The sequence below is a fragment of the Taudactylus pleione genome, unplaced genomic scaffold, assembly GCF_031769625.1.
Source record: "Taudactylus pleione unplaced genomic scaffold, aTauple2 ptg000363l, whole genome shotgun sequence".
In the NCBI taxonomy this organism is placed as follows: Eukaryota; Metazoa; Chordata; class Amphibia; order Anura; family Myobatrachidae; genus Taudactylus; species Taudactylus pleione.
Window position 1 is genome coordinate 1,409,699 of NW_028284764.1, and position 14,438 is coordinate 1,424,136.

General features: G+C 46.3%; 1 protein-coding gene across 4 annotated transcripts in view; it reads right to left on the bottom strand.

Moving 5' to 3' along the window:
- XDH (xanthine dehydrogenase) overlaps positions 1-14,438 on the bottom strand; it is a 140,225-nt gene that overhangs the window by 72,153 nt on the left and 53,634 nt on the right. For all 4 annotated transcript variants that reach the window (XM_088444433.1, XM_088444430.1, XM_088444432.1 and 1 more), the window contains 6 exons: positions 12,089-12,230; positions 10,581-10,673; positions 9,077-9,228; positions 7,317-7,410; positions 3,442-3,551; positions 548-732 (listed from right to left, as the gene is read on the bottom strand). In XM_088444433.1, coding sequence (XP_088300559.1) covers positions 548-732; positions 3,442-3,551; positions 7,317-7,410; positions 9,077-9,228; positions 10,581-10,673; positions 12,089-12,230 — 776 coding nt within the window. The remainder of the gene's footprint in view (positions 1-547; positions 733-3,441; positions 3,552-7,316; positions 7,411-9,076; positions 9,229-10,580; positions 10,674-12,088; positions 12,231-14,438) is intronic.

Below are 14,438 nucleotides of genomic sequence, written 5' to 3' on the forward strand. Positions count from 1 at the left end.
GAAGCTATGTACTGAGTGACCCATCAGTAGTTTTCACACCCCCTAACCATAAATAAATTATTGTCATAAACTTAATGCTAATAAAGGACGTGAAGAGACAGATAAACATAATGACTGAGAATACAGCTACAACTGGTGGCCGTTTACTGTCCTTGGCTGCATAATTATTTTTTTTTGCGGCCCTCTGGCTCCGTCATTGCAAAAAACATAATTGTTTGGAAATATAATTTTGCTTGTCAGGAGTGTATCATTCTTTAAAAAGTGTGCCTGCAGTACTAGACATATATCAGATGATGCTTAAAAATGTCACAGCCTGCAACTCGCTGGCATTAAAGAGACCACGACGAATCTGCCCCAAGTTTTAAAGTGGCAATCATTTAAAAGGCAAAACCAGGTTGTTTTTGCATATTAAATTATTGCTTTTTTAAAACATGGGGCAGACTGGCCAGGGTCTCTCCGATGCCTGGAAGCCGCAGGCTATAACAGTTACCCGGATATGACTTGAGATTTGTTAGGTATTGAAGGTGTTCGGACTGGAGAATATTACCTTCCAACTAGCTCCTTGCAAGTGTCGGTTGGCAAAACGGTGACGTGAGACATCCCCCCATAGCTGAGCGCGATCTGCTCCACCTGGCGACTGTCTGGTTTGAAAGCAACGTTCATCCCGCAGGTGACGATGGCTATGTCATCTTCCCGTCGCGAGGCTTGCTTGTAGGCCGAGAAATATTCCCACTGTCATAACATCGAATAAAATGTCAAGTTTCACTAACGCACCAGTTTATGTAGCACATTTTGCGTGATTTGGCTGCGCACATGCTCAGAAACCCAACGCGCGTACATGCAACTTTTACAAATCTGCACTCATTTTTCACATATGAACCCCATAATGGCAGAATGAGGGTGGGAAGGGGCATTCTCACATAGGACTGCTGTAGTTCAGTAAGGGAGAGTCCGCGCAAATGCAGAGGGCATATACGCCAGTTAGGAGGCACATCTTTTGCACCCCATGCACACACACGCTGACGATAATGCATACTTAGCGACTTTTTAAGTCTCCTTTCCCGGGAGAAGCCCGGAGAGGAGTCGCCGCTGGCCACTTCGGGAGGAGGGGCCGGGGTAAATTATGACGTTTTGCGTCATTTAGCCCCGATCCCTCCATACCGAGCCACGATTCCCGGCAATGATCTCCCCATCCTGCCGACTTCACTAGGGAGTGGGTGGGATGCAGGAGATCCAGACACTCTTTTGGGGGTGCGAGGAGCTACCCGCAAATTCCCACAGCCCCTCACAACTTCCGGGAGAGTAGGTAAGTAGGCGCTAATGACGTAGTAGACTACTGCAAATACGGAGGCGTACATATGGCGAGAACTGATTTATATGGCTCTGTATATGGGCAAAAGTGCACTGTTTTTGCGCGTACCTGAGTAATTTACGCCCAGCGTAAATTAAATTACCTTCTGTAATTTTAATGTTAATAATAGTGACTGGATTATCCCTTTTATTGCTATGTTGCTGTTTTGTCGTACTTAATAACCTGTATGGGGCACTGATTAATAAAGAGATGATCGGAATACACTGGGCCTGATTTAGTGTTGTACGCTATTGCACAGCGCAGCGGCTGTGTGACTGATAATAGGCTACTGCCGCAGCAGGCGTCTTGTGTAATCCGTAGCTGCGTGCAAAGGCGCATCATCGGATCACTCTGAGTGAACATCGGTCATTTGAGTAACTTTCAGGTGACTCAGGATGGCCAATGTTTTCACACAGCTGAAGCCAGTGACGCTGCCTGCAAGGAAGCAGCCACTGGCTTCAGCGCGCCCAGAAAACGGGACTGACATGCCCCTATTTTCTGGGACCGCTGCCTGATGCCACCACTGCTCCACTCCCAAACGCACGGCTGCTCTGAAACACAAGCGCTTCAGGAGTAGGAGGAGCCTGGTGGAGTCGGGCACAGCAAGCCAGCTGAAGCAGAAGGAGTGCATGGATCTTCTGCCGCCTAAAGGCACTGCTAGAATCTGCTCACTGTTCTATTACTGCACATGTCATCTATTGAAAATTCCTGCAAAATTTATTTAGAATTTTAGATTTGTTTATCAATAGTGTGTCACATAATTAAGTGGTATGCAGTTGGGAAGCCGGCGGACCTAATCCCGACAGCTGGCTTCCCGACTGCTTAATCCCGGCGAGGGTTAAATGACAGGCATCTAAATCTAGACGCCTGTCATTTTACCGACGCCGGGAGACTGACTTCCAGCTCGAAGGGACGCCGGGCACCCAGCACGGAAAGCCGCGCAGGGGGGGAGGGTTAGGTTTAGGGTTCCCGGGGGGGGACTTAGGGTTAGGCACCCCCCCTGGAGGTTAGGTTTAGGGTAGGGGAAGGGGGGGTTATTGTTAGGCACTCCCGGGGGCGACTTAGGGTTAGGCACCGCCCCGGGGGACTTAGGTTTACTCTAGGGGAAGGGGGGGTTAGGTTTAGGCACTTAGAGGGGGGATTAGGGTTAGGCACTGGGGGGGGAAGGATAGGGTTAGGCAGCCCTAAGGGAGGGTTAGGGTTAGGGGGTAGAAATTAGGTTAGCGATTACTTACCTTAGGACGATCGGGATTTCCTCCTCTGCCGGGATGCCGCTGTCGGGATTCCAACCGCCGGGCATGGGTCCAGCAGTAAATCATTCCGATTCCTAATTAAGTAATCCCTTAGAAACTACATCAGCAGCAATTCCTCGCTGCAAGGGTGGAACTGCCGTTTAGCACGTTGGCAGCTGAAGTGGGGTCTACAGCTGTAAGGGGCCCGCCTCCCCGTATCTGAGCTTCATGCTACAGAAGTGGGGCTGCAGACCATTACTTACCTCTTGCTGCTTACTGGAGCTCCCTCTAGTGATCAGGCCTTGGCTGCTGTCAGGGTAATCAGTGATTGGCTAATAGTACATGCTGCTCTCTATCAGTTGCTATAACTGCAGCCACAGTTTGATCAGTAGAGGGAGCTTCAGTAAGACGGAGGAAGTGTTAAATTGTCTACTGTCTGCTACATTTATGACACTAAGATTTTGTCATAGGGGCCACAAATGTCTAGTTATGCCCCCAAAGAACTGCCTCATGGTTTAGAATAACTTCTATTGTTGCACGTGCTTAATTCAACCAAATACCATATTCTAACTTTTCCTAAAACTTTTCCTCCTCTTCGAACATGGACAACAGGTACTAGAAAGCTTTGACCAATGGTGATCCATCTGGTTTGAATGGTTTGATTATAGAAATACAGACAAATGCAAATTCAGTTCATGTTAATTTTACCAGAGAGCAGGAAAATAAGTTCATAACAAAAAAATCCACTTTTGGGAGCTGTTTTTTTTAAAATTTGTGTATTTTTGGATTAAAATAATTTTGCGGATGTCTTGTGTTCCATCAGTGCTAATATACTGTAATAAAATGTATAGAACCAACCTTTTGTGAATAAGGAATCTCGACAGAGAGGAGAATTTCATTTGGGTGTAAGACTGTTTTTCTGTATCCAGTAAAGAAGTTCTCGTCCATTTGTACAGTCCTTTTATGGTCTACAAATTGATATTATGATTGTTAGTTCTGGAAATATCAGCACAGTGCACTAAATGACACTAATGATCCAGCACTTTTAATGCACATAAAATGCTGTAATACGGTGACGTTACATGTTAAAGAAAAGGAAAATGGAATTAGATTTTTTAAAATAAAATAAAAAGTTTCAAATATATTCCCCCAAAAAGAATAGTCTTTAGATTTACACTAACAAACTAATGACCACTGGCAGAAGGGCTGCTCTAAAAAGAAACGGAGAATACTGACACTAAAACAACATTTTAGCCATAAGGTGACACAGTATTTAAGTTTAAGTTTTATCTTAATTTCTCATCTGACTTTGTACTTCAGAAAACACATTTTTCATCAATGTTTACTTGGTCTGTGGCGTGATTCAGAGTTGCCCGCAATCCCCCCTGCGCACGGATCTTGCAATATTTAGCGGAGTAAGTATCAGGGCCTGCATATGTAGCTTAGAGCAAATACGTGCGATTTAGAGTTGTAGGAATCTCAGTCAGATCTTCACTTGTGAGTTTAATGGGGAGGCGCCGAGGCGGCAACAGGACGCTCGCACCAGGGGCGGTTTAAGAGAGGATGGGGCCAGTGTGCAGACCCCCTCCTCTCTACAGTGCAGCAGACCCAGCATTTTGTCTTCAGGAACAGGGCGTCCATGCCATGTTCCCAGGTGCCTTCTCCACTACTCATGCTCAAATCTTTGGGGAAATGGCCGCTGTGCCATTTTCCCAGTGATTTAGACTGATGCTGCAAGCGCCAACGTGGCACTCTCTGGAGAGGTAACTAGGAAACATGAGTGCACCCCGGAATAACTACGCATATAATATAAGCATTCCGTGGGTGTGCTGATGGAATCGCAGGCTTTTCAGAAATGAGCAAGTGCAGAGACCTGTACAATGTTAGATGGATCTCCTGCGGCATAGATAGGCAAATGTGATCAGGGCCGAACTGCCCATATGGCACTTCTGGCAAATGCCAGAAGGGCTGATGGCCAGATGGGCCGTTCCGGCATCAAACCCTGGCCGAGCAGCTCTGCGGGAGGTTTCTGTCCTCCCTGAGCTCCCGGTGCTCTGCTGGGCCAGGATACTGAAAGACGGGGACGTGCCGCAAGGCCAGGACCCTGTGTCTCGCGACACGCCCCTGTGAGACGAAGCCACACTCCCATTGAGGTGGGGCCACAAACCTTTTGAGGGCTCCGCAGCCCCAGTCTGTCCATGCCGATATCGATGACTGATTTTACCAGCGGATGGATGGGGGCGGTGCGGTGGCATAGATGTGGCCATCTCTAAATGCAGGCAGAACTCCGCATTTATTCCCAAATGCATACAGTGGCTGCCACTATAATGAGCTCTGAATCAGGTCCTTTATGTAGCGAGGATTAGACTGTGCTATGGTTGGAAAGTTGTGGTCTGATCTGACACGTTGGAATTAGGAATCTGAAAGTCCTGGTGCTTCAACGGATTTGGATGACCCATTTCTTGGCCAGGCACCTTATCCAGGGATAGTTACTAAAACTGGTGCTCAAGTAACTGTAGACCAGGGCCAGTGACCCACGTAAAGAAATCATTCATTTTCAATTTTTAAACTGAATTATAAAATTATTGCCAGAACCTAATAGGTTGCAATGAGATGTTGCGGAGTTAAAAGTTTTAATCGATGTTCCTTACTGGCGAAATGTGCAGAAATGAACAAAATCACTGTCACCTACTGTCCCCGAAAGAGAGAATTTCCAATGTAGTATGTCTGAGTATGCAAACGTTTTATTAGGAGTTTATACATATTACAGTTGTGTTTACGCAAAATGGGCCTAATTCAGAGATGTACATAAACCTGATGTTTACGCACAACTCCGATGTTTTTAGTTCTACGCATGCTGGACATACTGCTGGCGATTGGAGGTGGTGACATGGAGCGCTCCTGAAAACGGGGTGTGTCGGACCCATTTTGTAGGTGTGCTGAGCACAGTGGGCGAGTTCTTGGGCGCAGCTTCACTAGTTACGGCAGTGCGATTTTCCCGGACATCCTGAGTAACCTGGGGGTTGCGCAGCTGTCCGATATTCGTGCAGCACAGCAGATGAGATGATGCGATGAATGACCGCAGTGCACGCAAGATTGGATGTACACACTATACGATCCTCATGATATATCCGATCCGAGTCAGAACAATATATCGTAAGACGGATCGCATAGTGTGTACACAGCTTAACATTCATATATACTGTGGGGCACATGTATTAAGCTCTGGAAAGTGATAAATTGGCGAGTGATAAACGACCAACCAATCAGCTCCTGTCATTTTTCACACACAGCCTGGGCGGGATGTATTAATAATCGTTAAAAAAAGATACCTTAGCGCATACATAAAGATGTTTTTAATTTTTATCTTCATGCTTTTCCACCGTCATGTATTATTCAAACCACATCCGCACTCTCGTAGCGGGATCTGGCAACAAAGCGGTCATATCCCGACCGCATTGTATCATGGGCACTCTAATAGGCATGTCAGTTTCCCTGCAATAACTGACACGCGCAGTGGCATTTTGAGGTCGTTGGGAGAGAGACGCAGACTGACGCCAGTAAATGACAGCGTTATATAGCAGCCCCTTCAGAAACAGCATATAACGTGCCCCACTTGTTACATACGTGTTGCTGCATGTCCCATCAGCTGTGTATGTAAACAATAGCGTCGCGGAGGCATCGCGGTAGGTCAACGACGCTTGTCATCATTTTGTTCTTCACTAAAACTTTATTTGAGAGTAAACTATCAAGTCATCGCTGCGCTTTGAGAGCATAGACCGCGACGATAGGCATTGATAGATCCCGGCCCCCCGTCAAATGACAGTTAGGAGCTGAGTGGCTGGTTGTTTATCACTCTCCAATTTATCATTTCTAGAGCTTAGTACATCTCCCCCGCAGTGATTACTGCAGATGCCCTTCTTGGCAAACTATCCACAAGTCCATGGACAGCAGCAGGTGGTATGTTTTGCAATTCCGCCTTACGTACGGTGACCAACTGTGACACTGAGGAAGGTCGAGTCGGCCTAGAACGCACCCGTTGCAACAATTCGCCCCAGAGATTCTCAGTGGGGTTAAGATCTGGACTCTGAGCTGGCTCTAAACCATGAGGCAGTCCATCCATGTTACCAAATTTTCTGTATACCAGTCCAGCGTCGCCCTGGAAACATGACAGGTGGCATTGTCGCCCTGATAAACACATTAGTTGTTTCCGTAGAACTGCCACAATGCATACCTCTCAACGTGACCCTCTCCAGGAGGGACACAATGCTCTGGTCCTGGACTTCCCTGGTAAGAGGTGGGGCTGCAGCACAGTTCAAAATTCAAATAGGGGAGTCATACCAACTGTCATTTCACACACTGCCAAACATCACTGGCTGGGACTCACTGGCAGTTGGTGTGACTCCCCTATTTGAATTTTGGATTGTACTGCAGCCCCACCTCTAGAGCCTCCACCAATCATAAATTACCAGGGAAGTCCAGGACCAGAGCATTGTGTCCCTCCTGGAGAGGGTCATGTTGGCAGGTATGACAATGTAGGGAGCACAGAGTTATCGAGAACATCTCTATACTTCTCAGAGTTAATGTGACCATGCAGTACAGCTAGTGGGCACATGCCAAACCAGCTGAAACGTGGGGGTGTCCAATAACTTTTGTCTACATAGTGTAAATTAATTAATAGTTGACGCTAAAATGCACAAATAATACTGTGTACACTTTCCCAGCATTGTTACCTTGGGAGATGAGATGCAGGTCGCTGCCACTTGCCATGAAGACTGGGTTTAAGTCAGATATTGGACTGGCTGTCATGATATTACCCCCGACAGCCTGAGAAGAAACCACCATAAGAGTCTGCAGTGTTACAATATTCTCCAGTAGATGATAAGTATTTATAATAATATATAACTTTTGTGTGTGTATAATATATGTATACTGTGCAGAAATCAAACATGGGATGCGGCATGTGGCACAGAGCCCATGAGTAAGCTCCTTACTCTACCATAGCGCCTACATCAGGAATCCCCCACAATGCAATGCAAGTCATGGTGTTTGTGCCAGAGAAACAATTTGCAGACGAGATCATTCTTTCATTTCTGAACGCACTGAAGTGTAAAGGAGACTAGAGCTGGCTCACATAACTGTATCCTAAGCACTGTATAATACATTATATATAAAATAGCTGGGAACGTTTGACCCAGAAGAATCAACTGTATATTAATTAACTTTGCAAGATGGGGAAAATGAGTTACAGATTATCTGGAGAGGTCCGTAGCCAGCTGTCATGGACTCTGCTTAAGACTCGGCCTGTCATGGTTGGACTTCTGTACCTACTGACAACCCCTCACCCAGAACATCAAGATCACCTGATTCTGCTGCTACTTGTGTCATAGACCATGAAACGTCCCTGCTTGCGAGTGCAAATTTATTAAAGACCTCGAGCACTCTCAGGGTGGCCTCTGAGCCTTTAGCTTTGTCTGATTACATTTACTGACCCTAGGTCTACTCTACTGCCTGCATCAGAACAACACGCCCTAGTCACTGCCAGTGTCCTGTAAGTCCCAGGCAAGGGAAAGCTGGTGTGAGGGGGGAACATGGAGGTGCCAGGATTGGTGTCACTCCGACACCCCATTCCCTGATACCTGTCATGCCATGCCATGCCTCTCGCCTGGCCCGGTTCCCATATTAGAGGGTGAAAGAGCACGCGCCACCGTCACACAGTGAAGTCTGCCATTGTGTGGCCTGAGCCAGTAACCATGACGATGCAGCCTGTCCATATAGGGATATCGCTGATGCCTAGTGAACGGCATGCAGTCATAAAGTCGGCGATCAAAATGTCGACCTGCACAATGTCTGCAGTAGAAGGTCGACATTGATGATGTCGACATGGTTAAAATGTCGACAGCATTAATGACGACACCTGCAAAAGGTGGACATTTTTTATAAGGGTTAGGGAGAGACATTGTATTACACAACAAGGTCTACAATACAGCAGTGTTGATAATATTAATGACAACATTGTTCAATGTCGACATTTCAACCATGTCAACATACTCATGTCAACCTAATGGATGTCGACATATTGTACTACACTGTAGGCAACGGATAGGATAAATATTGGATCAGTGCACATTTATGGGGACACAGGCAGCACGCAATGCATTTGATGTTTGCAAAGGCCCTACGGCTCATCTGCAGAATGGATATGTGCATCTTCCAAGTACTAGGTGCAAAGTTATATCTAAGCTATGTCTACTATGCTCCACTATGCAGACTTCACCAATGCCGGTCACCAAACACTCTCCTGACAGGCTGCAGGAGGAACTGCCCGGTGACTGGTCTGGTTGATCACTGTGTTCTTCCTCCTTCACTTATTTGTGAAGAGCACAGAACAGGAACTATAGTGTGAGGGAGAAAGGAAAACTAACAAGTTCTACATCTGAGACATTATGACCAGATATAATTTCACTTTTCTGTGTTGTACGGTCTTCCTTACGGCAACATTACGGATCTGCTGTCCTGCAAACCACCTCAGCTGCTCCAAGACGGCCTGGAACACTTCTGTTTTGTAGGATGGAAGCTCAGACACGGCTTTCTGGAGGACCTCGCCCACCGTGGTCAAGCTGCAAGCAGCTCCAAAACAGATCCCTGGTAAAGAGAACAGTAATTTAGAGATCATAACCATCTACACAATCACATGCGGAGGAGGCTCGGTATATACTGTATACCACTGCCCATCAAAACTTCATGCAGAAGGGCACACTAACACTTTCATGAAAAAAAGTCTTCATAGGTTGCTGGTAGAGATTGAGGGCCTGATTCAGCAAGGAATGCAGCTGCTTGTACGCACGCAGTCGGCCGATCATTGCGTTGTGCACATGTGTATGCATCGCACTGCGCATGCACGAACTAGCCACTGCGATCGCAGAGGCTGCGCAGACCCATGGCAGAGTGATTGACAGGAAGTGCCGTTTGTGGGTGGTGACGGGGGGTGTTGTCGGGCGAACGCAGGCGTGCCTATGTGTTGGGATGGCATTGCAGGGGCGTGCATAAATTATCCACAGCGAACCATAAGCAGCCTGAGGCCTCATAGCGTGCGCTGAAGTAAACAATTCCTGAGTGAGGTCTGAGCTGCCTTAAATGTGCGTATGGGTCCGATGTTACCGATTGCTTAGCTATGTTGCCCTAGTATACGGTTGTGAGTAAGGGGAAGTGGGCGTACAGAGACAGGAAAGGAGGCATGTGGCGTGAAATGCGTTGTTTAGACCATCAAGGTGCATCAGTGCCACTTAATGTGCGATACGCATCCAATGAACTCTGCAAATGAACGGCACTGTATTGTATGAAGTCATTTTGCACATATTTATAGTATAAGGTCATCTTCCATTTCCAAATAGGAGACAACAACAATGACAAAAAATATATATAGAAAAAAACCAGCATGAAATATGCTCACAAGCGAGCGCCTGATTATCGTCATCGCTATGAAGCAAAATGATAGCAAAACCATTGACCATCGGTGGTAAATCATCGATGGTTGCTAACCATAGCTGGTCGATGGTCCTCACTGCGCTGAAATAAGGTTTTACTTTGAATAGGCATCTTAACCTACAGGTAGGGTTCACTCTTTTCAAATATTCGCCCTGCATAAAATAAATAATGGCCATTGCCTCACAAAATCATTTTACCATGATTAATAAAAGAGACGGACTGGGAGATTTATCAAACCTTCTAAGGTAACGAGGAGACGTTAATCATCCCTACCAAGCAGCTTCTAATAATTATTTATGTGCTAAATTAATGATAACTATCATCAGAGTGGTTGCTATAGGCAACACTCCACTTTTACTTTTTAGAAGGTTTGTTAAATCTTTTCCCTAAGAAAGTAATAAATTAAAATATCAGTAAAGACTTAATAAATGAAGAAAGTTGACTTGGAATAATTAGATAGACATTACAGTCTCCAATAGCATCGCTGGGAGACAGCGTTTGTGTCCTACCATTCTGGGTGTGCTGTATTGTATTTAATTCTGGAATCCATCCCGGAGCAATTATCACTGGGTACGACATATTCTTAAATTTGGTTTCAATGCCTATAAAATGAGAAGAAGCCGATTTTATCAGTAATGTGCCTGTTACTGAGCCTTTACTGCAGCGTTTAGGTGATTTCAATCATTACACCTTTGGAGTGTATGAGGGCTATCTGTGACCCGGTACTGGTGTGCACCACAGCAAGCACCCGGACATCTGTCCTTACTCACTAGGCTGACATTGCTGAAAGACTTTGCAGGCAGTAATACTTATTGATATCTAGTAAATGTCATATTTTTCTGTGGTTTGTGAGCAGCAATATTAATGATATGTTGTGGTGTGGCCGTGTATACTTACCAAATATCCCACAGTGGCTGTGGATGCTTACCAAATACCCCACAGTGGCTGTGGATGCTTACCAAATACCCCACAGTGGCTGTGGATGCTTACCAATTACCCCACAGTGGCTGTGGATGTTTACCAAATACCCCACAGTGGCTGTAGATGCTTACCAAATACCCCACAGTGGCTGTGGATGTTTCCCCAATACCCCACAGTGGCTGTGGATGCTTACCAAATACCCCACAATGGCTGTGGATGTTTACCAAATACTCCCTGTGGATGCTTAGCAAATACCCCGCAATGGCTGTGAATGCTTACCAAATACCCCTCAATGGCTGTGGATGCCAACCAAATATCCAAAAATGGCTGTGGATGTTTACCAAATACTCCCTGTGGATGCTTAGCAAATACCCCGCAATGGCAGTGAATGCTTACCAAATACCCCTCAATGGCTGTGGATGCCAACCAAATACCCCAAAATGGCTGTGGATGTTTACCAAATACCCCGCAATGGCTGTGGATGCTTACCACATACCCCACAATGGCTGTGGATGCTTACCACATACCCAACAATGGCTGTGGATGTTTACCAAATACTACCTATGGATACTTACCAAATACACCACAATGGCCGTGGATGCTTACCAAATACCCCACAATGGCTGCTGATGCTTATCAAATACCCCACAATGGCTGCTGATGCTTACCAAATATCCCACAATGGCTGCTGATGCTTACCACATACCCCACAATGGCTGCTGATGCTTACCACATACCCCACAATGGCTGCTGATGCTTACCACATACCCCACAATGGCTGCTGATGCTTACCACATACCCCACAATGGCTGTGAATGCTTACCAAATACCCCACAATGGCTGCTGATGCTTATCAAATACCCCACAATGGCTGTGGATGCTTACCACATACCCTACAATGGCTGTGGATGCTTACCACATACCCCACAATGGCTTTAGATGTTTACCAAATACCCCACATTGGCTTTGGATGCTTACTTTGTACCAATTGCTGCAAATATCTAATAAATGCTGATTAGACTATTCTATTTACACTCATTTTATTCTTGAATGCATGAAAACGTATATTCCATTACATGTCATAGGCGGTACTCACCCACTTCAGTGTTCCCCACTACAAGTTTAGCCCCAGGGTACTGAGACTTCAGCATCAGCAGGTCGCTGAGACTGGATGGCTGGATCCAGGTTACATCGTCCCCTCTGAAACACAGCTGCTTCCGGGGAGAGTCCTTGTGTAGCTGTGGAGGAAATGCATCCTCATTATATACTATCCATGCAGGGACGTTACCCTGAGATCTCCAGGACTGCACAATGCAACAGATCCATGTCCAACCTTACGCACAGCGTCCAGGCCTGGCATACCATGCAACAGCATGGACTGCCAAATACCTGATAATGAATAATAATTGCAAATTGCAATACACACATAGAGAATACAATACTTTCTGCCATGCGCTGGGGCTGGTACATGTTTAGTACCCCAAAAATGGGGAGATGTATCAAAGCTTGGAGAGAGATAAAGTACCAACCAATCAGCTTCTAACTCTCATGTTACAGGCTGTGTTTGAAAAATGACAGTTTGAAGCTGATTGGTTAGTACTGTGGGGTCTATTTACTAAGCAGTGTTAGGAGAAGTGAAAAGTGATAAGGTACCAGCCAATCAGCTCCCAACTGTCATTTTTCAAACACAGCCTGTGAGATGGCAGTTAGGAGCTGATTGGCTGGTACCTTATCACTTTTCACTTCTCCTAACATTGCTTAGTAAACAGACCCCTGTATCTCTTTCCAAGGCATAGTACAGTGTTGGCTAACCTTGACACTCCAGCTGTTGTGGAACTATATATCCCAGCATGCCCTGCCACAGTTTTAGCATGCCCTAATAGCAAAACTGTAGCAGTGCATGCTGGGTTATGTAGTTCCATAACAGCTGGAGTGTCAAGGTTAGCCAACACTGGCATAGTACATCTACCCCTGCAGGTGCTACAGCCCTCGCACATGCTCAGGAGAACAAAGGAGGGGCTTCTGGAGGATGACCTGGCATTGATTCCCCTCATCTTCAGGCCCCGTGGCAGCCATATTCCCTAAAGTCATTGTAAATACTGAAACGCTGGGTCTGCTGCAGGGCAGGTTCCCACCAGTGATAACAGATGTCTCATTCTGAGAGGCCCAGCGGCTTACGGCTCACTGATTGGTTAATGGGACCTGTGCAAGGGAGTTACAGCAGTGTAGTGCTTGTGATCTAAAATTACACAGAGAGACTTAAGCAGGACTACAACTCCCAGAATGTAAGAAGCTTGGGCTGGCAAAAACCAGATTTGGCAAGATCCGAAAATGTGAAAATTAAGTTTTGCGTCGCTGTCAGAATGAAGGAGTTTTGCAGTTATGGCATCAATCAGAAGCTTTACCCTCATATAGATAAAACTCCTGATTTGTTTGATTTAGCTGAACCAGAACGGTTCACCTCTGCTATATTATACAGTAATCGTAATTCACAAACAATAAAAATCGTTGTAAAAGGCGTTTTGTCTTCTTTTGTGACGTCTTGCGGCCATTTCGGCTAATTTTCAATCTTTTTTTTTATTTAGGTATAATTTATACTTTATGCCGGGAACTAAATCTCACTCTTTATAATAAGAGGAGAGAGTCAGATCGGGTCGCTCCTGACATAGGCCCTGACTCAGAGCCGGACGCTCTGACAGAGCGCTCGCTCTGAATCAGGGCCCTCCTTCCTAATATTTAGAGCGGCCTCCTGGCCGCTCGTATAGCTGTGGGTGACCACCCACAGCTATAGCGAGCGGCCAGGAAGATGGTCATGACCATCAGGCTTGCGACAAGACCCTTGTGGTAGGGTCTCGTTGCCGCAAGCCCTGGAGTGCTTTCGGCTCTATCAGAGGCGAAGGCACTCCCACTGACATCACTTGTGATGTCAGTGGGGCTGGCCTCAGACGGTAGGCGTCCCCATAGGAACGCCTCCGTCTGGGCAGCCACGCCCACCAAAGGGGGCGTGCTGTCACTCACCATCGACAGAATGCCCCCTTTGGTACAAGACCCGGAGCTACGGCTTGCCCGTCGCTATCCGGGTCTCGCGCATGTGCACGACGGAGCCGGCTGCGACGTGCGCATGCGCACTGGGCCAACATCGACCCGCTTGCGAGCGCTTATCCAGGAATATCATGCCATGGATTCTCAGCAGAGTGGACGTCTCTGCTCACCATATCCAATATGCTTCCATTACCTGAGGAGGCGGACAGCAACCCACGAAACGCGCTATATCTTCTGAAACACTTTGTATCAAGAAAACATTCATTGTTTTTTTTTTAAATAAATCCTTTGCCGGATCAGTCTATTTTTCACTGTGGACACAAAGGTCCTGATTCCAAGGCGGAGGCAAGCGGTCGATATTGTTAGTCTGTGTATGCGTACCGATAGTTACCGAATTTGCACTC